Source organism: Doryrhamphus excisus, chromosome 18 (genome assembly GCF_030265055.1).
Source record: "Doryrhamphus excisus isolate RoL2022-K1 chromosome 18, RoL_Dexc_1.0, whole genome shotgun sequence".
NCBI lineage: Eukaryota > Metazoa > Chordata > Actinopteri > Syngnathiformes > Syngnathidae > Doryrhamphus > Doryrhamphus excisus.
This window is the reverse complement of record NC_080483.1, coordinates 8048892-8069584: the sequence shown is the minus strand read 5'-3', so window position 1 is coordinate 8069584 and position 20693 is coordinate 8048892. Positions and strand designations below refer to the sequence as shown.

Here is a 20693-nt window from a genome sequence, read left to right as displayed (position 1 = left end):
AAAGTGCTCGGATCTCATTAGATTGTACCAGACATTGTGCTGCTCTTGTCTGAATAAAATGGGTCAAAAGGAACTGGTAATGATATAAAACATCCTTCCTTCATGTGGCAGAGGATTATGCAGCAATTAAAGTCCATCCAGTGGGCGTTAATAGGGCTTGAAAAGGATTTAACGGCCCTGTCCAGTCAAATGCTGCACGCTTTGTGGATGACATCATCTTGATCACCTCACATACCAGCTGACCCCCTCCTTGCCTAAGAGTAGCCTCACGCTCGCATCAAGCGGTACCTGCTCTCCATGCAAACGTCACGAGCCAGCTCTCCTCTGATTGGACGTCAGCATCCACTGGCTCCGCCTCCGGACTTCTCCTCCTGCACTCTCCTCGGTGCTGTTTACTTACTATCTGTGTCGCCGTATATAATCCCGAGTGTGAGCGCGGAGCCTCCTCAGAGGATGGAGAATGGAAAAGGAGGCGTAGGAAGCGAGCATTTTTCAAGAACCAAGTTTTAAACGGAATAAAACTGAGGAGTTTTTGGGAGAGACGTCACGGCGGCTTGTCGAATGCTGGGGAGGATGATGAAACTAGCATGATTTTGACAACCACGACATAAGCACTATTTTCCCAACAATTTTACTACTATTATTTGGCAACCAAAAGACAATTTGGCTCTCCAGTGATGGACTCTCAACACTGAGGTAGGAGACATTCTTATTTTCTTGTCAAGAGGAGGGCGGCCCTACGTATAGTGTTAGCATATACCATCCAACACTATTACTATTAGACTAACGGACGCAGCAATGGTGTGTTTGGGTGTAGGTACAGCTGTCAGTTATGCTCACACACACACACACACACACACACACGCACACATATATGGAGGACCCCCTGCTGCAATAAAACTGCAAGAGCCATTAAGCAAGCACTGTGAAGTATCTGTGGTACCAGATGTGTCTCTCCTATATGGTGGCTTGAAAGAAAATGGTAGATCATTTGTTATGATTTATGTGTGTGTGTGCCAGTGTAAAATGTGTGTGCAAGATTGATGTATAGATGTAGACACTTGGATGCCATGGCAACAGCATCGGATGTGAGATGCACATACATATATGATCAACAGTCCTCCTTAAATGGTTTACTGGATATCTTCTGTTAGACTTAAATGCCAATCACCGGTACTGTGTTCCAACAGTATGAGTCATATGTCTGGTTATACAACAGTATATGCTGTATACTAATACACTCCAATACCATATATTATATATATATTATACTGTATATATACTTATATTTACTGACAAAAGTCATGGTTCCAAGCATGAAATTCAAATACGGTCGTTCCCCACTTTTCATGGGGGTTAGGTCCGGGACCGCACGGAAACGGCAAAAAACGCGACTAATTGATGTACCCATAAAAATGTCTATGTTTGGCACCGTGCTCGCTCCTGCTGGTGATGATGACCTTTTCCTTGATTTCAGATCAACATTTGCAATACAACTAACTGCTTGAATTATTAGATTACATTCAGTTCTCTTCAAATATGCCTCACAAACTACTTAGTATGACTTGTAAAATGTATAGCTACTTACACTAATGAATTATAATAGAAGATGATGAACAGATGGAATCAGAGTCGCGTTGAATGGTGTGTTCAAGAATGGCCAAAAGTGTGAAATCTCAGAGCTTGATAAAAAAAAAAACATTGTCAGTGAAGCAACAGTGGTATATAGTATGTATGCTGTACATATTACCTGTATTACCACGTATTTATAAATTCTTACCAACTTGTGGTGAATGAGGTGTGTTTTCTACAGGGGCCTATTTTCAAAGAAAAAATGTTTTAAAGGTTTTAAATGGGGTTTGACAACAAAGCTTAGACCTTCTATCTGTAACATAGTGAGTTCACAATTTGCAGCGTAAATTCCCTTGCAAAATTGACAAGATTGTTTATCAGGAAAGTGTCTGATTTCCAGGCTTTGACAGGTGACATGAAACCACGTAGCTTTCCCAATCAGGCCCCCAGGCCTTGAGTTTGACACCAGTGATATACAGTAATGCTGAGTTGTACATACATACACTGGTAAAGAGATGGTTGGTATAAATAAGTTTAAATAATGTACATTACATAAATAAGACGTACTATGTCTAGAATAGAAATACAATATCAAGATAAAATATTATATATAAATGTATTATCAAAAAGAAACATGGCTACAAATGTGACCTCTAATGGAACTACATCCATTGTTGACAACTATTTGACCTTGAATATATTTCTAACACATCCCCCTCATCCGTCTTTTTCATCAAGGCTGCCTCTTCGTCCGAGTCCCTCATGGCCCTCGTTCATGAACCACGTGCCCCTTCCCCATCTCTCTCTGGCTTCAACACCCCCCTCTCTGACCCCCCGTCCTTCCGCCGGCTCGATGCCGAAACACCTTGTACCCCTGAAATGGACCTGACGCCGACCCAGTGCGTTCTTCGTAACGTCCTCTCCATAGACACGGGGGGCACAGTGGAGCCAGGCGGTGGCAGTGGTGGAGGAAGAGGCGGGGACGGGCAGACGCCGGGGCATAACCAGCCGACAGGCGAAGAACAACAGGAGCACTTTGCCAACAGTGTCCTCAAGCTCCACGACCATGACGGCAGTCCCACAAGGACAGAGGGAGAGGGGACGGGGACGGACGCTGGCAACGCGGTCCGGAGCGATGCGGACAACGCCAGACTGCAGTGCCAGTCTACTGGAGGGGGAGGAGGCTTTCTGGAGGGCTTGTTTGGCTGTCTGCGACCTGTCTGGACTATGATCGGGAAGGCGTACTCCACGGAACACAAGCATGACTTGGACGGTACGTTTACTACCTTGTGTCTTGCTTCCCATTCGGCATAATATGATCTACTTCAAATATAAGCCACCTTTCAACCTTTAAAGGTCCTGAAAATTCACTCACACATTTGAGCCAAAAAATATCAGCCTAAAAAAACAGGTGTATGAACTACTCTACTGCTTTAAAAATACACATATCAGTTAATAATTGTAGTTTTTGTATTTTGCATGATTTTAAAGGCCAGTACGTGTACAGAACTCTACTTCCAGTATTTAAAATATATATATTAAATACTTATATTAATAATATTTATATAATATAAAAAATAATATAATATAATAATGGCGGCACGGTGGTCTAGGGGTTAGCGCACAGACCTCACAGCTAGGAGACCAGGGTTCAATCCCACCCTCGGCCATCTCTGTGTGGAGTTTGCATGTTCTCCCCGTGCATGCGTGGGTTTTCTCCGGGTACTCCGGTTTCCTCCCACATTCCAAAAACATGCTAGGTTAATTAGCGACTCCAAATTGTCCATAGGTATGAAGGTGAGTGTGAATGGTTGTTTGTCTATATGTGCCCTGTGATTGGCTGGCGACCAGTCCAGGGTGTACCCCGCCTTACGCCCGAAGACAGCTGGGATAGGCTCCAGCACCCCCCGCGACCCTCGTGAGGAAAAAGCGGTAGAAAATGAATGAATGAATAAATAATATAATAATATTAAAAATATTTATATTATAATTATGATTATTAGACCCAGAGATGGGTCAATGGATGAATACACTATATGCAATACATATATATTTTTTCACTTTCGGCTTTTCCCTGTCTGTGGTTGCCAGAAGCACGTACCATCACACCACCAAGGATCTGCAAAAATGTAATCTGTTTGTATTTTTTTCCACCTTTCAAACAAATTGTGCCTGAAATATTCATAAAACCTGTAAAGGGTTGTGTGTTTATATAAATTCACAGATTATTTTTTACATATACACTATTCCAAATATCCATAGAGACACACACAACCAAGGCACCTTTGCAGAAGGTTGTGAAATTTTGCTGCATGCTTTGAATGGGAAAAGGCTATACCGTCTGGTGTACAAATACAAAATAATCTGAAAACCAGTAATTGATATTTAAATATTGAGTATTGCCTTTTAAGATTGTGTAGCATTGCCATTTTAGGCAAATGTAAGGAACAAATGTCCTAAAAATAAATATTTTATGTAAAATGGGCCTTTTTTTCGTTCAACACAGGCTTGACAATAAATAACTGAATGGCACAAATTGTTCCCAGGATGTCTTAAGCGTTAATTCAGCTAATGAAATGATAATACCCCCCAGTTGAATTTCATTAAACAGTAGGTAGTGGAGTGACTTCTACAAAGGCCATGCTGTAAACAAACACTTTTCCTTGAGGTGAATTAGACCCGGTCAGACAAGGGAAGCTCTATCAAAGCTGCAAAGGGCTTATTTTCCCCCTGATAGTTACCACCCCCCAGCCCATGTGTCCGCCTGCTTGCCACCCGCCCCACCTCCCTCCATCCCTCCATCCCTCTCTCCTTCCCACTGCAGCCCTCTAATGAAGCCGGCCCCCCTCTGACGCTGTGTTGTTTATGTCTGCAGCCACTACAATAGCACAGAGCTCCCGTGGGACTCCTCTTGCCAAAGCTGCCTCATGCATAATGCATGGCCACGCTCTGACCCTCTCTGCTTCTCATCTCTATTAACCTGACACACGTGCACGCATGCGCTCGCACGCACACGCCACAAATAGAAACGTTTAATAACCAAGCCAATAAAGTGGCAGAGGACGGCAAACTGGAAGAGGAATAAACACAACGTGACAACATCACTCACTCATGCTGGTGGCAGATTTATATCTGCCCTTGTCTTTATGGTGGCCTGATATTTTACGACTCCTTTTTATATTTGATTTTCACCACCACCACCCCCTCCTATTCCTCCTTCATTGTCTTTCTGCTCCTTGTTATACGGAGCTGTTATCACGGCTGATGCATCTGCACCTCATAGCCTCACAAACAAAAATGATAATTCGACAAGGTCAAACTATCCTCATTTGGATCAGCACTATGGGGATGGTCGTTTGACTTTATTATCTCGATTTCTCATGAAATATATATTTTTTAAATATTTTACTTGGTTCCCATTTCCCATATTGCCGCTGTCCAATATGTAGACAAAATTGTGCCCCATAATGGTCTTGAATAAATACATGTGTGTGTGGATCTCCGCACATTTCAGCATTTGTGACCCCGTAAATTTTGCTGCTTGCTGGTTAGTTGATAATGATTTATAAATACAGTTCTGCCCTTGGTTAATGTTATTAATCCAAAGCGGACTCTAACCAAAGCAAATTGGTAATCCTTTCCAGACACTCAAATATATCAAAGGGGACCTATTATGCTTTTTCCACTCTTCTGACCTATAAATGTAGTTAGAATGTTGTATTCTCCTGTTAAACCATGCCAAAGTTTCAGATAATGAGGTTTGCGCATTTGGAAGTGAGCCCTGTAAGAAGTTTGGGATGCCTCTGAACGCTTGGTTTCAGAGGGCGTGGTAAAACTGTTCCTTTGTGATGTCACAGATGAGCAGACTTCGTAAGCCAGATATGCTCTCTGCCCCAAAAATCTCCAGGGGTCTCCAGCCAGGAAATCATGAGCTGCCAGTTGCTCCAAAACACTTTTCAATTATCTCTCCAATTAGCTCTCATTTATTATCAACTCCTATATCCACTATACTAGAAAGTGGATTTTGTTCGTAGTTAGGAAGCATTTTGGGCGTGTGACCAATCACAGCAGTGTGCCCTGAGCCGCGGGTGGAATAAATTAAAACAGACCATTTTGGCAGGAAGCACAAATCCAAGGAAATACAGCCGGAATAGGTGCAGATTCTGGAAGATCTAGACAGTTTTCTGTGCGGGTTATTGTGTGCAGCTGCTTTATAGGAGTCCACAACTCAATACAAAGGGTCGAAAAATGAGCATAATAGGTCCCCTTTAATTATAGTTTTACATGCAGAAAATAATTTAAAAATAATTACATTACAGTGCAACAAAATAAACACATTATTTTGCTGCAACCCTGGACTGGTCACCAGCCAATCACAGGGCACATATAGACAAACAACCATTCGCACTCAATTTCATACCTATGGACAATTTGGAGTCACCAATTAACCTAGCATGTTTTTTGGAATGTGGGCGGAAACCGGAGTACCCGGAGAAAACCCACGCACGCACGGGGAGAACATGCAAACTCCACACAGATGCTCATACGGAGATTCAAACTCATCTTATCTAGTTGTCAATGCTCATGAGTTATTTTCTCCAAATCTGACTAAAGTAACTACTATTTTTTCAGCCTGGATTTATTGGGGCATGTCCTTTCATCTTGGCAACTTCAAACCAGCATCTGTGTCCGTGCACTGGCCAAAAACACTCCAGTTATGTTGGTTAAAAGGACAAGAAGGTTTTTAGTACTTTCAATATAGAGAAATATACAAGTGTTAGTGGGGTAGTGTCCAGTTTGGCCCACAACCTAAAGTAGGCTTTAGTTTTGGTGTGATTGAGTTTGACACCCCTGCCTTAGTGAGATGAAAGAATCACTCTCATTGCTGAACTCCTGTTTCCGTGCCAGCGTTGTATTGTATTAGCTGACATCATGTTATTTTTCCTGAGTGCCTCTTCTGATCGTCTCAATTGTTTCAAGGCACGATTAATCAACAATCAGTTCCACACAATCAACCAAATTGTCAAGCATCAATGCATTGATTAATCAAAATAACCCTGTTCCACTTAAATACTGTCTTTCATTCCCTGAAAAATGAAGGAAAATATAGTGAGGATGGGGATTGTGATTCCTGGATCTGCATCACAAACAACAACAAAATGGGAGGCAGGTAGGTAGAGTGGATACAGTGCGACAAAGACCAGTCTTGAGCGAATGGAAGGTCTTTTATTCACTCAAAAAAAAATCTACCGGCCCGGCCTCCATTTTTTTCCATTTACCAAACAAAGCAGACCAGTGGAGATCTATCACAAAAATAGTGACGGGCTCATTAGCCATGGAAAGCATTAATCATTCATACCATCCCTATTAATATGACAAATGGGTCTGAATCTTGCTGGCCTGCTGTACTTGATATTTTCCTCCTCCACATTAACAGCCTGTCTTTGGCCAACCCCTTCAGGGGATCCTCTTGCTGCCCCTTTATACTAGATCTACATTAGCCTCTCAAATCTTATCATCCACTCCCCCACATCCCGGTGTTGCACCCTTGTTTCACGCCAGCCCCACAAAGGTACTAAGCAGGATTTGGGAGGCTGATGGAGAATTACACACAGGAGATTAAGAGCGCCACAGCACTCACTTGGAACATGAGTTTAGTGTGAGGTTGAAGGATACAAGATAGCGCCTTCAATTATGTGCTTGCAGGCTCAACAACAAATGACAATGCATGTTTTCTTCTTACATTACACTTTTTGCTGTTTTTCCTTTATGTTTATAAATATTGCAACTTCCATCTTGTGCATTTTGTTCTCATGATATTTATGACGCAACATTAAAACTTTTAGCTAACCTAATTTTCCAAAAAATTGCAACTTGAGTTTCTCAGATGAAGACTTTTTTCCCTTTAATTGTTCAACTTTATACGAAGTTTTCTCTTATTATATGATTTTACTCTCTTACTGTCACGTCTTTATTCTTGTACATATATGGCTCTTTTTTCCACTTTTCACTTTTCTTGTTTAGTTGTATTTTTAGAATGTGCCAAGGGCCAATTAAAAAACAGCTGTGGGCTGTGAATGGATCCATGAGCCGCACTTTAGGAACCCCTGTTCAAGGGTTGAACCGATTACTCAATTAATCGAAGCCACAAGCTTCAGATTAATCAATTGAGAAACTAATCAATAGTTGCAGCCATACTTTTTAGAAATACCTTCAAATATGTCCAATTGGAATTTAACTTTGTAGTGCCGTGTGTTGTATTATGAGATTAAGGCTGAGCGTTGTGACTTGTGAGAGTAGCATAGAGTTAGCAACCACAGCTCTCATTAGCTAGCTATTTAGCTTCCCGTGTAGTGGCGTAGTGAGCATTTGGTGACTGAAGCAACATCCAGATTGCTGCTATATGTGCATTAAATAACAGGCCATTGGTAAAATAGTAGTCATCCCTTTCCTCAATTATGTTGGATTCATTGGTAGTCCTCTTGCTTGTGATAATTGCCATAGAACCCCCCCAGATCACCTACGTTAGCAGTCTATATTAATGGACCAGCCAGGACACCTCCCCTTGTTGTGTTAGCACTAGTGTGCTAATGTTACTGTTCAGAGCTGTGTGCTTTTCTTATACAAATTTAATGATCAAGTAATGTATTTAAGACTTGAAGTGACATTGAATTTGATTCGTCCTGTTTTCAGAAGCATGGGAAGTCCCTTTCGAGGAGATATCGGACCTGCAGTGGGTCGGCAGCGGGGCCCAGGGTGCCGTCTTTCTGGGCAAATTGCACGGACAGGAAGTGGCCGTGAAGAAAGTGCGAAACATAAAAGAGACAGACATCAAGCACCTTCGCAAGCTCAAACACCCCAACATCATCACCTTCAAGTAAGTGCAAAAGTCAACTGCTTGCACTTGAAAATATTCCCTGTTGGACATTTCCAATGGGGATTAATGAATAGAAAAATACATATTAATATCATATGAATGTGTTTGGATTTTTTCTTCTTCATGTAAAACCTCACCTCGGCCTTAAGAGCTGCGCTGAACACTGGGTTGACAGTCCGGGCTCTTGGCCCAATGGTCAGCGCTCTTGGCTCCCATTCCGAAGGTCCATTGTCCGGGTGCAGGCAGTGTGAAATAGGCGGGTTGCAAAATATACAGTAGATAGTCACATATTCGTGACCCCAGATTTTTATCAAATCATTTCTTTATTTGTGGAAAAACTGCCATTTTGTGCTCCATAATTACATCGCTTATTGGTAGAAAACCCTTCTCATTTCATTTACCCTACATCGCTACAGGTTGAGTTTGACAGGAAGTTGTCAGAGGCAGACCTCAACTTTCTTGAGGGGGTATTCTTTATATGCAACCGGAGTTTGTCCATCCAAATGCCTCCCTCTCTCACAGTGCAACCAAAAATAAGTGTCGGAATAGATGATCGCACACTGGTATAAATGCAAAACAAATACAATTTCATACTACATGTATAACCCATAAGCCCACACACACAGTTGCCCAGCATGCCTTGTGGGTTATTAATTATTATAAACAGTTTTGTACTATATGGTTATGTACTATATTAGTGAAATCAATACCCTCCATGTGATGCTGTTATGTTTTGTGTCGCACATGTTACTTTTTGTGTTATTTTTTGGGTGTACTGTGGGTAGTAAGTGAGTAGTTTGAATTGATCACATGATGTAGCTTTGAGTTAAAGTGTCAAAACACACATTTTATATGTCTCTCAATTACTTGTGGTCTTATTCTATTCAACAAAGTAAACACATCACAACAAACAAAAAAGAGTGCATTAACTGTTGAACCTTGCTTTCCACAGAGGTATCTGCACCCAGGCTCCATGCTACTGCATCATCATGGAGTACTGTGCCCAGGGCCAGCTCTACGAGGTGCTGAGAGCGGGCAGGAAGATCACCCCATCGCTCCTGATGGACTGGGCTATGGGCGTCGCTGGCGGGATGAATTACCTTCACCTCCACAAAATCATCCACCGAGACCTTAAATCACCAAAGTGAGCGACTGGCTTGTGATATCACCGAGCCAACTCTAGACCAACCTAACAAACACGCTGCTTTCTTTCAGTATTCTTATCACCTACGATGATGCAGTGAAGATCTCAGATTTCGGCACGTCCAAGGAACTGAGCGACAAAAGCACCAAGATGTCCTTTGCCGGTACGGTGGCCTGGATGGCCCCTGAGGTCATACGGAATGAGCCTGTCTCAGAGAAGGTGGATATTTGGTAGGTAACCGTTTATTTACGTACCTGATCCATCTCAGATGTCAGTGACTCAACATGCAATAGTATTGGTTGGAGCCTACTACAGTACAGAGTGCAGGGATCTTATTTCAAGAAAATCTATGACAAGATCTCATTACAAGAAATTCTATAGGCTCCCAGCCTCATGTGATGGGGTGCCCTGTGTGTTAAACCCTCTCGCCCTCCCTCTTCACATCCCCGCATCCCTCCATCACTCTTGCTCGCATCGTAAAAAGGAACGCTGGCTAATTTAATAATTGATTTGCCAGATGCTGCAGTGCTCAGGAGAGGCTGGAATAACCTTCCAATCCTGCGGCTGCTTTGGCCCCCGGCCAACAGTGCATTAGCAGAGAGGTGAAAATAGGATTAAAAAAGCTTCTTCCATGCAGAAGGAGAGCACATCACCTTTGCATACCATATACTTGGACCTTAATGGATGTAAATCACTTGATATGCATTGTAATTGCCTATTTCTTTCACATGACATTTGTGGTGCCCCTAATAGCTTGTGGCAAAATGTTTGGAAGACGCACTAGTGTGTATGTAATCCAGATATCCTCCAAGTTTGATCATCATTAGACAAATGGTCAATTACTTGTTAGGTCCCACCAGTTGTTGGTGGCCATGTTTTTCAACCAATGTTGCTAAAATTTTACAGTCAGTCCACTAAAGGTGTGTTTAATAACATTGTCACCATGTGGTGTCAATTATGGAATCCAATCGGGCTGCATGCTGTGACAAATTTTTCACCTGGAAGAGTTAGCTTACAAACTACACACACTACTTTATAAGTTGCTGGCATCGGCATCATTCCGCATCGTTCAAGCATGGATGAAGTCACTACTGAATGTCCCCCTTGCCTCTCATGGCCCCCCTGACAGCTCACCATGCCCCCAAATAGTAGGGTACGCTCTACTATTTCAGAAGCACTGGTTTACACTAACAAATAAATACAGCAGTGTGCAAAAAAAGCCAAATGCACATTAGTGTAAAAGGCTGCAACATCTCATGAATAATCAGTAGAAATTTAATTAAAGTATCACAAAGGAACAGTTTGTTTTTTAATGTTACAGGTATAAAGCACATTGAATTTATGGTGAATGCAACTATAGCAATGGTAAACATTTGTAGCTTGACTAACAGACATCTGTGAAGCTGAAGGAGCAAAACTTGTCTCGAATAAACATTCATTAATTTTCTACCGCTTATCCTCATGAGGATTGCAGTCGTGCTGGAGCCTATCCCAGGCGAGAGGCAGGGTACACTTTGGACTGGTCGCCAGCCAATCACAGGCCACATATGGACAAACAACCATTCACACTCACATTCATACCTATGGAATATTTGGAGTAGCCAATTAACCTAGCATGTTTTTGGGGGAAACCAGAGTCCCCGGAGAAAACCCACGCATGCATGGGGAGAACATGCAAATTCCACACAGAGATGGCCGAGGGTGGAATTGAACCCAGGTCTTCATGCCACACAGCTTGGAATAAACATTGATCATATAGACATGATTGTTTTAATGTGCAGCAAAATTAGCACTACACACAACATAAGCACCGATGCTAATGCTAACAACACATCCAACACATCCTGATTTTTATTTTATATTATGGGGAATGTTGCTGAAATTATTAGGAAATTTCAGTCTTTCCACCAGGCCCGAAGGAAATAAGGACGGTACGGTAGTTTCCCTGGGAAAACGAGAGACTTGACAGGCGTGGGCCTGGCTGGTCCACTCAAGAGGATACTGACATGATCCTCCATACCACTAGCTAGTGTACTGTCAGCAAATCCTGTATGATGTATGAGGTTATTTCATGGACGTAAAGACTTTCCACTCAGTTCTGGATGGGTATTTTGGACCTTGGCTGGCCCCCCAGCGTTCTCTCCAATGCGGGCGTTCCAATTGTTTTTAACTACTTACTACGTTTAATGTTAAATTGACTTAAGACTCATTTAACAGCTAGTAGACCAAACCTGGCCCTGCTACAAGGGCAGGCTCTAACAGGCTACCAATATAAACACACCACCTGGGTGCCGCAACCGGGCAAGTGATGCTTTTGGAAACCTTGACACGTTGTTGCCATGGCAACCCCATGAGACGCCAACAGCAGGCTCCCCTTAGATTCCTAACCTTCCCTGGGGCTCAGTGACTTTTTGGCATTTCATATTTCCTTATTCGTTAGACAAACAGAAGAAAGTAGGTTTTAAAGTGTCCATTATAGATAACAGCGACAGGAAGTCAGTATGCATTTTCTATAAAGTGTGACATTTAGGTAATGCCGCCTTTCATCTGGCCTCTGCACAGCTTTTTGTGGAAATAAATAACATTTTGTGTGTGTGCAGGTCTTTTGGTGTTGTGCTGTGGGAAATGCTGACAGGAGAGGTGCCCTACAAAGACGTGGACTCCTCGGCTATCATCTGGGGAGTGGGCAACAACAGCCTGCAGCTGCCCGTCCCTGACAGCTGTCCTGATAGCTTCAAACTGCTCTTGAGGCAATCCTGGTGAGCAGGCGCCCATATGATGCATGGTTTTTTAGATCATGTCAAAGAAGTGAAGAAGAAGAAGCAAAGTAAATGTTCTGTCCCAAAACAGGAACTGCAAACCAAGAAACAGACCTTCCTTTAGACAGATTCTCCTGCATCTGGACATTGCTTCAGCAGACATCTTGTCCACCCCACAAGAAACGTACTTCCAGTCGCAGGTATATATTTCTTGCTATAAATATTTTATTATCAGGTAATACAAATATATTTGCAATGCTCTTGCTGCTAGAATTTTGTAGAAAGTTACTTAAATACTTAAACAAGTATGATGTCAGCTAGCTACTGTAGAGTTGCTGAGTGTTAGCATGGTTAGCAGTGTGGAGATTGCCGGCGACTGGTTTGCGTTGTCGCTGACAGCAGCTCCTGTTTCAATATTTACTGCGCCATTGCGGTAGTACTCTACTACGCTGGCCACTAGGTGTCAGCCACTAGGTGTCATTAAAATATGAAGCCCTATAAATGTTTGGGTGGTTGTAGTTAAAGCAGACACTGTTTTTTCATCTGTGTGATTTTGACAAAGATCAGATCACGTTTGATGGTGATTTTATGTAGAAATGTGAGAAATTCAAAAAGGTTCAGATATATTTTACACTTACAGTGGTATGAAAAAGTAAGTGTACAAGTGACTATAGGGGTGTTATTTCATGTCTAGAGGGTCTAATAATGCTTTAAAACAGGTTTTCTATATGCTCTAACTATGAAAATATTCCATGAATAAATAAAGAATCCTACTTCAAGGGAATTCACATATCGTGGTTGGATCTGGAAGCAATTAACCGCGATAAATGAGGGATGACTGCAGTCATTAGGGTTATTACCGTATTTCATCAAGGCTCTGCTAAAATACTGCTGGTTGCTGATTGGTCGAGCAGATTTGTTGACACATTATAACACATGAAGATATAAATATGAATCAAATACACACATGTTAACATTAGCTTACCAGTATTATAGTCCACAGAGTCCACTTTGCTGCAGATGACACTCATTCTCCTCCATTGTTTTTGTCTTATAGAGTGATACAAAGTGATATAGAGTGATTTTTTTTGCACGAAAAAGTCAAAAAGCGACATCCATGCACACGTAACTCCCCCAAAATATGTCTTATACTAATTACTGTGCATCCCTTTTAACACAGAACCACAATAATGAATTAAAAGTGACTTTTTTTGGGGCTGACAAATGTTCATCCACGAGAAGTGTTCATCATTTTCTATCAAAGGCGTGACATTTGTTTCCAGTCTGCTGCAGCTTCACATAAGAACCCCCACACTCCCCCCCACACCCAGGATCTCCTGGGAGCCCGCTAATGATGAGCTTCCTTTTCAGCCATAACGCACTGCTGCTGTTGTTGTTCATGCTGTTTCTTTGTGTTTGTGTTTGCCACGTTGAAAATTGCTGATTCCTGGCCAACCTCTTGTCATTTCAAGTCTGGTGGCAGGCAGGAGGCGGAGGAGTGTGTGTGTGTGTGTCGAGGGATGCAGTCCAAGGGAAAACTATTTCAAATAAGCATGCAATACTTCTTCCTTCTTTTTAAAGGTCATGCTGCAAAACCTCCACAACTCTCCTTCCATTATCCTTTATTTCTCCCTGTACCTCCCACCCACCTCTCAGTCCTCCCCAGTTTCTCTCCTCTCTTTGCCCCATAATGGATTTTTGTCGTGACGCAGGGAAGAAGTATTTGCCGCTGCTGGAGTGTATTGATTTCTTTAATGGTGTGGAGCAGAGAGCGCACAAGAAGGGGCCTGGCCATATTGAAGAGTGCACATAGAGTCCATTAGCTTAATAAGAAGAGCATCACTCATGCACAGAAAGAAACAGACACACACACACACACACACACATCTCTGTGACCGCCTTGCTTGGACTGGTATCAGATGCAACACTCTGCACAAATGTATCTGTATTTATGCATGTTCATGGCATGTCAGCTCCTGTTCACCTCTGGTCCCTGAGTATCGATCAGCATTAATCGCCTAAATGGCTTTTGCTCCGTGATGTAGAGGATTCCTAATCTTTCTGGAAACTGCAGTGTTATTACAGTGTTATTACATTTGTATTAACAGTCCATTGTTATTTATGGTTACAAGAATAACAAGAAGGGTCTTTGTGACCTCAGTACTTTGGATCTGCTCTCATTGCGATGTTTTAATGTTTTGCTTTTAGGCGGAGTGGAGGGACGAGGTCAGGCACCACTTTGAGAAGATCAAGTCCGAGGGCACGTGTCTTCATAGACTGGATGAGGAGCTCATCAAACGACGCAGGGAGGAACTGAGGTTAGAGTCCCGTGTCACTAAAGGCATCGATACAACCACAAGACGTCATAAATAATCTCTGGAAATTATCAGGTTTTAATGCTCATCTTATCCATAAAAGAGAATGGGAATTTTAATTAATCAGAGTCTTGTGCAGCAGGACTGTGAGTAACTTGTATGGCCATAAAACGCCCCACAACTACTCACCCTCCCACCCAAACCTTCCTGCTATCTTAATTTGGACATTCTCCTTTGATTTTGGCTCAACACTTACAATCAAGTGACTGCTGTAATAATAATCTGCAACCACAGTAATAAACATAGTGTGCTGTTTATTCTTACATAGTTCAGTAATCCCAGTAAAGGAGTGTATGTACAGTATATAGTCTAAGGTCTAGTATCAGGTCTGTGGTGGGACCAGCCATGTCGATTGGTCTCGAGACAGTGCCACTGAGGAAAAGACAGGAAGCAGAACTGGAGGTAGCAGAGATGAGGATGCTGAGCTTCTCATTGGGAGTGACCAGGATGGATAGGATCAGGAGAGGGACATTACATGTTAGAGGCCTTGGAGATAAAGTCAGAGAGGCCAGACTGAGATGGTTGGGACATGTCCAGAGGAGAGATAGTGAATATATTGGTCGAAGGATGCTGCCAGGTAGGAGGCGTAGAGGAAGGCCAAAGAGGAGGTTTATGGATGTAGTGAAGGAGGACATGAGGGTAGTTGGTGTGAGAGAAGACAGGGTTGGATGGAGGAGATTCATTTGCTATGGCGACCCCTGAAGGGAAAATGATTGTGTTTCCTCTCCACCCAGACATGCCCTGGACATCCGGGAGCACTACGAGAGGAAGTTGGAGAGAGCTAACAATCTCTACATGGAGCTCAACGCTATCATGCTGCAGCTGGAGATCAAGGAGAAGGAGCTGCTCAAGTAGGGAACCTTTTGTTGACTAACGACATCAAGTAAAGAACACTTATCATGGAACAATGTTTCATCTACATGGCATCAAGTGAATGTGTTTAACATCAGGAGAGAACAGTCGCTGGACAAGAAGTACCCAGGCTGCTTCAAGCACCACAGCTCCAGACAATCAGCCTCCTCCAACTCCATGGAGAAACTCATGAAGAAACGCAACGTGCCTCAGAAGTTGCCATCACACAGCAAGAGGTGAGTCGACAATGTTATGCAAGTCGGGTTTTGCTCTAAGTCAGGGGTCTCAAACACGCGGCCCGCGGGCCAAATGTGGCCCACAAGACACTAGTTTGAGGCCCCCGCCTTGATATGAAAGTTTAATGTTAGTGCGGCCCGCGCAAGTTTGATATGGATGCTGTATGGTATCATGTACCCAGAAAAAATTATTACGTTTGATTAATGTTCATGTTAACGGTTAAATAACTGTTAATAGTTATCCTCCCTATCCGTGTGGAAGTGGTAGGTTTTGGCTTTTTTAAGTTTAAAGGAAATAACTTGGAGGCTACCGTTTAGGTCGCTAGCTCTCTAGTTTGCGAGTTAGCATGTGTCTCAAACCCTGCAGTTGCGCAATATGTTGTAAATAAAAAGAGTATAAATGTGACTATAGTCGTGTTTTGTCATGTCTACAGGGCTCTAATAATGCTTTGTTCATTTTAATCTGAAAAAAATAATTTGTCTACCCACCAACTATATGTGGTTTCTTAAGTTTTTATTATTTGCCGTTTTATTATTATTATTATATTTATTTATTACTGATTGATTGATTTTCTTTATTCTTGATTTGTTTATTTTTCATCTTATTTTGTGCAGAAAAAATAAAAATTAAGATATTTGAGTGGAATGTTTTATCAGAGCTTTTATTGTAGAAAATCGGAACACTGAAAAAGTTTGTATATTTTTCTGTTTGTCTGAAGTGTGTCCCTTCTCTTCTCCAGGCCGGACCTGCTGAAGTCAGAGGTCATTCTCCCCAAACTGGACTCCTCCATGACCCAGGTCACAATACCCACCAAGGGCTCCACGTCCCCCGGCCGCTCCCGCCGAGGGAAACCTCGCTACAGGAAAGCGGGCAAAGGCAGCAGCGGTGACCTGGCTCAGCTGAAAGCCACCCTCTCTTCTTCTTTGGCCATGATCAGCGCCACCTCGTCTGTCCCCAGCAGCAAGCAGCGCCTCGACCCCAGTGCCGCCCTCAGAGGCCTGCAGCACGACCTGCTGCTCAAGAAGATGTCCTCCTCAAGCCCTGATCTCATTACCACCACATTGGAAGCCGAGGGCAGGAGGAAGGGGCAGATGAGGCCCGGCCTGGACCGAGCGGGCAGTCAGAGCGCCTCAGCCGGCTTGGAAGAAGACACGGGGACCGCTGGGCTGAAGGCGGGACCGGATGTGAGCGTAGGGACGGACGAATTGGCGGAAACTCCTCCGCGCAGCGACACGCCCAGCGAAGATGCCGCCTCAATCCCATTCTCCAGCAGCCCCGACTCTCCGTGCGGAAGGGGCGCGGCCGCGGGGAGGGCCTCAGTGACGGTGGGAAGCCCTCGTGTTCCTCAGGATGGCGAGGAGAAGGAGGAAGGGATGGTGATTACACGTTCGCCTAGGAGTCAGCGCCTCACGCCTTCGGCATTGCTGTACAGGGCGGCGGTCACTCGCAGCCAGGTAAGACCGACCCTGGACAGATTCCCAGAAAGTTCCTTCAATTGGCTGTTTTTATACTGATGTCCCGCCCCCCTCAGAGACGTGGAGTGTCGTCAGAAGAAGAGGAAGGGGAGGTGGACAGTGAAGTGGAGCTGCCCAGAAGATGGTGAGTGTTCAACGCTGCAAAACTTCCCTTCCTTAATCAATTAGTCAGCTAGCTAAAACTTTTTGACGACAAAGATGGCGGAAAAAATAAAGATAGTACCTTAAGTACCTTCATGCTAAAGACGCTAGTGACAGACGGTCTACAGCAGGGGTCTCAAACTCAATTTACCTGGGGGCCACTGGAGCTCGGAAAAATATTTTTTTTTAAATAAAAAATATTTATTAAAAACCGAAAAATTAATAAACTTTGCTTTGGTTTCAATTTTCTACAATAAAAGCTCTGATAAAACATTCCACTGTTCTCAGATATCTTAATTTTTATTTTTCTGCACAAAATAAAATGAAAAATAAATAAACAAATCAAGAATAAAGAAAATCAATCAATCAGTAATAAATAAATATAATAATAATAATAAAACGGCAAATAATAAAAACTTAAGAAACCACATATAGTTGGTGGGTAGACAAATTATTTTTTCAGATTAAAATGAACGAAGCATTATTAGAGCCCTGTAGACATGACAAAACACGACTACAGTCACATTTATAGTCTTTTTATTTACAACATATTGCGCAACTGCAGGGTCTTGAGACACATGCTAACTCGCAAACTAGAGAGCTAGCGACCTAAACGGTAGCCTTCAAGTTATTTCCTTTAAACTTAAATAGCCAAAAACTTACCACTTCCACACGGATAGGGAGGATAACTATTAACAGTTATTTAACCTTTAACATGAACATTAATCAAACGTAATAATTTTTTCTGGGTACATGATACCATACAGCATCCATATCAAACTTGCGCGGGCCGCACTAACATTAAACTTTCATATCAAGGCGGGGGCCTCAAACTAGTGTCCTGGGGCCGCGTGTTTGAGACCACTTGTCTACGGTATATGACAGGAGTGCTGTGTCGTTCTTAAGGAGGCCCGTGAGCATGAGCAAATGCCAGTCGCTGTCCACGTTCAGCTCGGAGAACCTGTCCGTGTCGGATGGCGAGGAGGGCAACACCACCGACCATTCGCACAGCGGCACGCCCGACGTGGTCAGCACCAACACCGATGAGCGCCTGGACGACAAGAGCGACGACCTGCTCTCCCAGGGCTCCGAGATTCCTGCCGACCCATCCGACCCGACCCAGCTGGCCTCGGACGGTTTGTCTGAAAAGGAAGCTGCCATCCGCCACGTCAAGACCCAACTGGCCGGGCATGAGCTCAACTACGAGGTAGGCTCATTTTTACTATCACCACGGCACAAATACTACTACTAGTACTAGTACTAGTACCCTCATATACTCTACTCCATGCTGTAAACTTAAGAAAAGGGTTCAAACAGAGTGAGCAAGAAGGGCAAATAAGAAGACAAAAACGTACCACTTCCACACAGGATTGGATTGATTTGATGTCCGACAGAAGTTGTTTGTGAGAGGTCAAAGGTCGGACGGGTTCATGTTCCTGGTGCCCATTCATTTCCTAGCAAGCGTCCTCACACTTAACACAATTGATTTTACAACCATTGATCAACACAAGGCCACACAGCTAGGAGACCAGGGTTCAATTCCACCCTCAACCATCTCTGTGTGGAGTTTGTATGTTCTCCCCGTACATGCGTGGGTTTTCTCCGGGTACTCCGGTTTCCTCCCACATTCCAAAAACATGCTAGGTTAATTGGTGACTCCAAATTGTCCATAGGTATGAATGTGAGTGTGAATGGTTGTTTGTCTATATGTGCCCTGTGATTGGCTGGCCACCAGTCCAGGGTGTACCCCGCCTCTCGCCTGAAGACAGCTGGGATAGGCTCTAGCACCCTCCACGACCCTCGTGAGGAAAAGCGGTAAATAATGAATGAATGATCAACACAAGACTAGGAGGGGTCAAAGGTCAGGGTTGCCCAACTGCTTCCTGAATGCTAAATAATCAATCATAAACACTGTACATACAGTGTAATATCATATAAACACATGTGTTCAGTGTGTCTTTAAATGATAGTTTGATTATTTTTGTTTTTAGGCTTTATACGACGACTCAGACTGCGACAGCGCCGAGTTAGACCACTCAGGCATCGCGGAGCCCAGCCAGACATCAACGAACTGGTGAAAACAAACATGCACTGACAAGTGGACGAGGTCAGTGAATGCCTCGTGTACAGACGAAGTGAACAATCTATGTGAGCGGACAGAACAACTCATCAGGTTTCCTTCCTCGATATGTGTGTGTGTGTGTCATTTTGTAACTGTGTCATGTGATCATTCTGAGATCCAATCAGGGCTTTTTTTTTTTTTATTGTTATGATGGAAGATTGATTTTAGTGTCATAGCCTGTGAAAACAAGATGCACTTATTTATTGTGTTGCAGCAAAGAATGTTTACATTGTCGATGTTTTGGCGTGAGATTGTATCATTTCAAGGTGCTGACGTTTCTACATGAAGCTTTTTGTGTGTTTTTTTATTGTTATTTATTGCGAGATGAATGTATATTGGTGCGGAGGAAGGAAGAAAGGAAGGAAGGAAGTAAGGGAGGGAGGGAGCTACGTGAAACAAACAAGAAGCAATATATCCGTTTGTGTCCTGTCACTCACTGTTTGCAGCCTCGCATTGAAATGAAATGTTTTTCATAAGCAAGCTGGTGTATATAAGTCTTGTTTTTTTTTTATTTATGAAAGAGCATGCTTGTGGAAATATTGTATATGCTATTGAATATTTTATGGTTGAGTCGCAACCCACTGAGGGACCGTTAACACGATAACGATGGCAGATTTGATCCATGCCGTCACGATGCTAACTCACTTGCATAACTAAGAAAAGCACAATTTTATTCAGTTTACTCACTTTTCACAATTGCTCATAAAATGACATTTGGATTTTTGTTTATTATGCATTATTTAATACATACTATTTATTTGATGTTATCCATTTAAGTTCTATATTTTTATGAAGGGTATTCTGATCAAAATTGTGCTTTTTAAAAATAAATAATTCAATTTTCTGCATTTGGCCAAATAAGATTTAATTATCAAATAAGATGCTTTATTGATATTATTTCATTTTACAAGCACACTGCTGTGAAGGTGCTGTGGAGGGACGTCCATATTCTCTTACATGCTCCCTTTTAGACTATAAGGTGAATAAAAAAAGTGTAATTATTACAGATGAGACTGTCCCTAACTGCAGAAATATCACCACTTCAGGGTTTGGGTCCTATGGACTAAGCTAGAAATGACACCTTGCTTTCTCTACTATGTTTTATTTCAATGTTTATACATGCTTTTCATTTCACTTGA

General features: G+C 42.8%; 1 protein-coding gene across 3 annotated transcripts; it reads left to right on the top strand.

Moving 5' to 3' along the window:
• Window positions 1-382: 382 nt before the first annotated feature.
• LOC131106441 (mitogen-activated protein kinase kinase kinase 12-like) lies at window positions 383-20152 on the top strand. Of its 3 annotated transcripts, none has more exons than XM_058055511.1 (14): window positions 383-696; window positions 2311-2845; window positions 8269-8449; window positions 9402-9593; window positions 9665-9823; window positions 12194-12352; window positions 12444-12552; window positions 14561-14670; window positions 15462-15578; window positions 15678-15815; window positions 16556-17270; window positions 17348-17415; window positions 18339-18639; window positions 19424-20152. In XM_058055511.1, exons 2-14 carry the CDS (start codon window positions 2335-2337, stop codon window positions 19508-19510), a joined length of 2847 nt encoding a protein of 948 aa, XP_057911494.1. In that variant the 5' UTR covers window positions 383-696; window positions 2311-2334; the 3' UTR covers window positions 19511-20152. The 3 variants fall into 3 exon arrangements, with proteins under 3 accessions (XP_057911494.1, XP_057911495.1, XP_057911493.1); XM_058055512.1 differs by having other exon boundaries at window positions 8266-8449; window positions 18342-18639; XM_058055510.1 differs by having other exon boundaries at window positions 8266-8449.
• The last annotated feature ends 541 nt before the right edge of the window (window positions 20153-20693 follow it).

Coding starts and splice junctions, on each gene's coding strand:
- LOC131106441 (XM_058055510.1), top strand. CDS start 2,335: ATGGCCCTCGTTCATGAACCACGTGCCCCTTCCCCATCTCTCTCTGGC. Junction 14,671..15,461: donor CGACGCAGGGAGGAACTGAG/GTTAGAGTCCCG, acceptor CTCTCCACCCAG/ACATGCCCTGGACATCCGGG. Junction 17,271..17,347: donor CGGCGGTCACTCGCAGCCAG/GTAAGACCGACC, acceptor CGCCCCCCTCAG/AGACGTGGAGTGTCGTCAGA.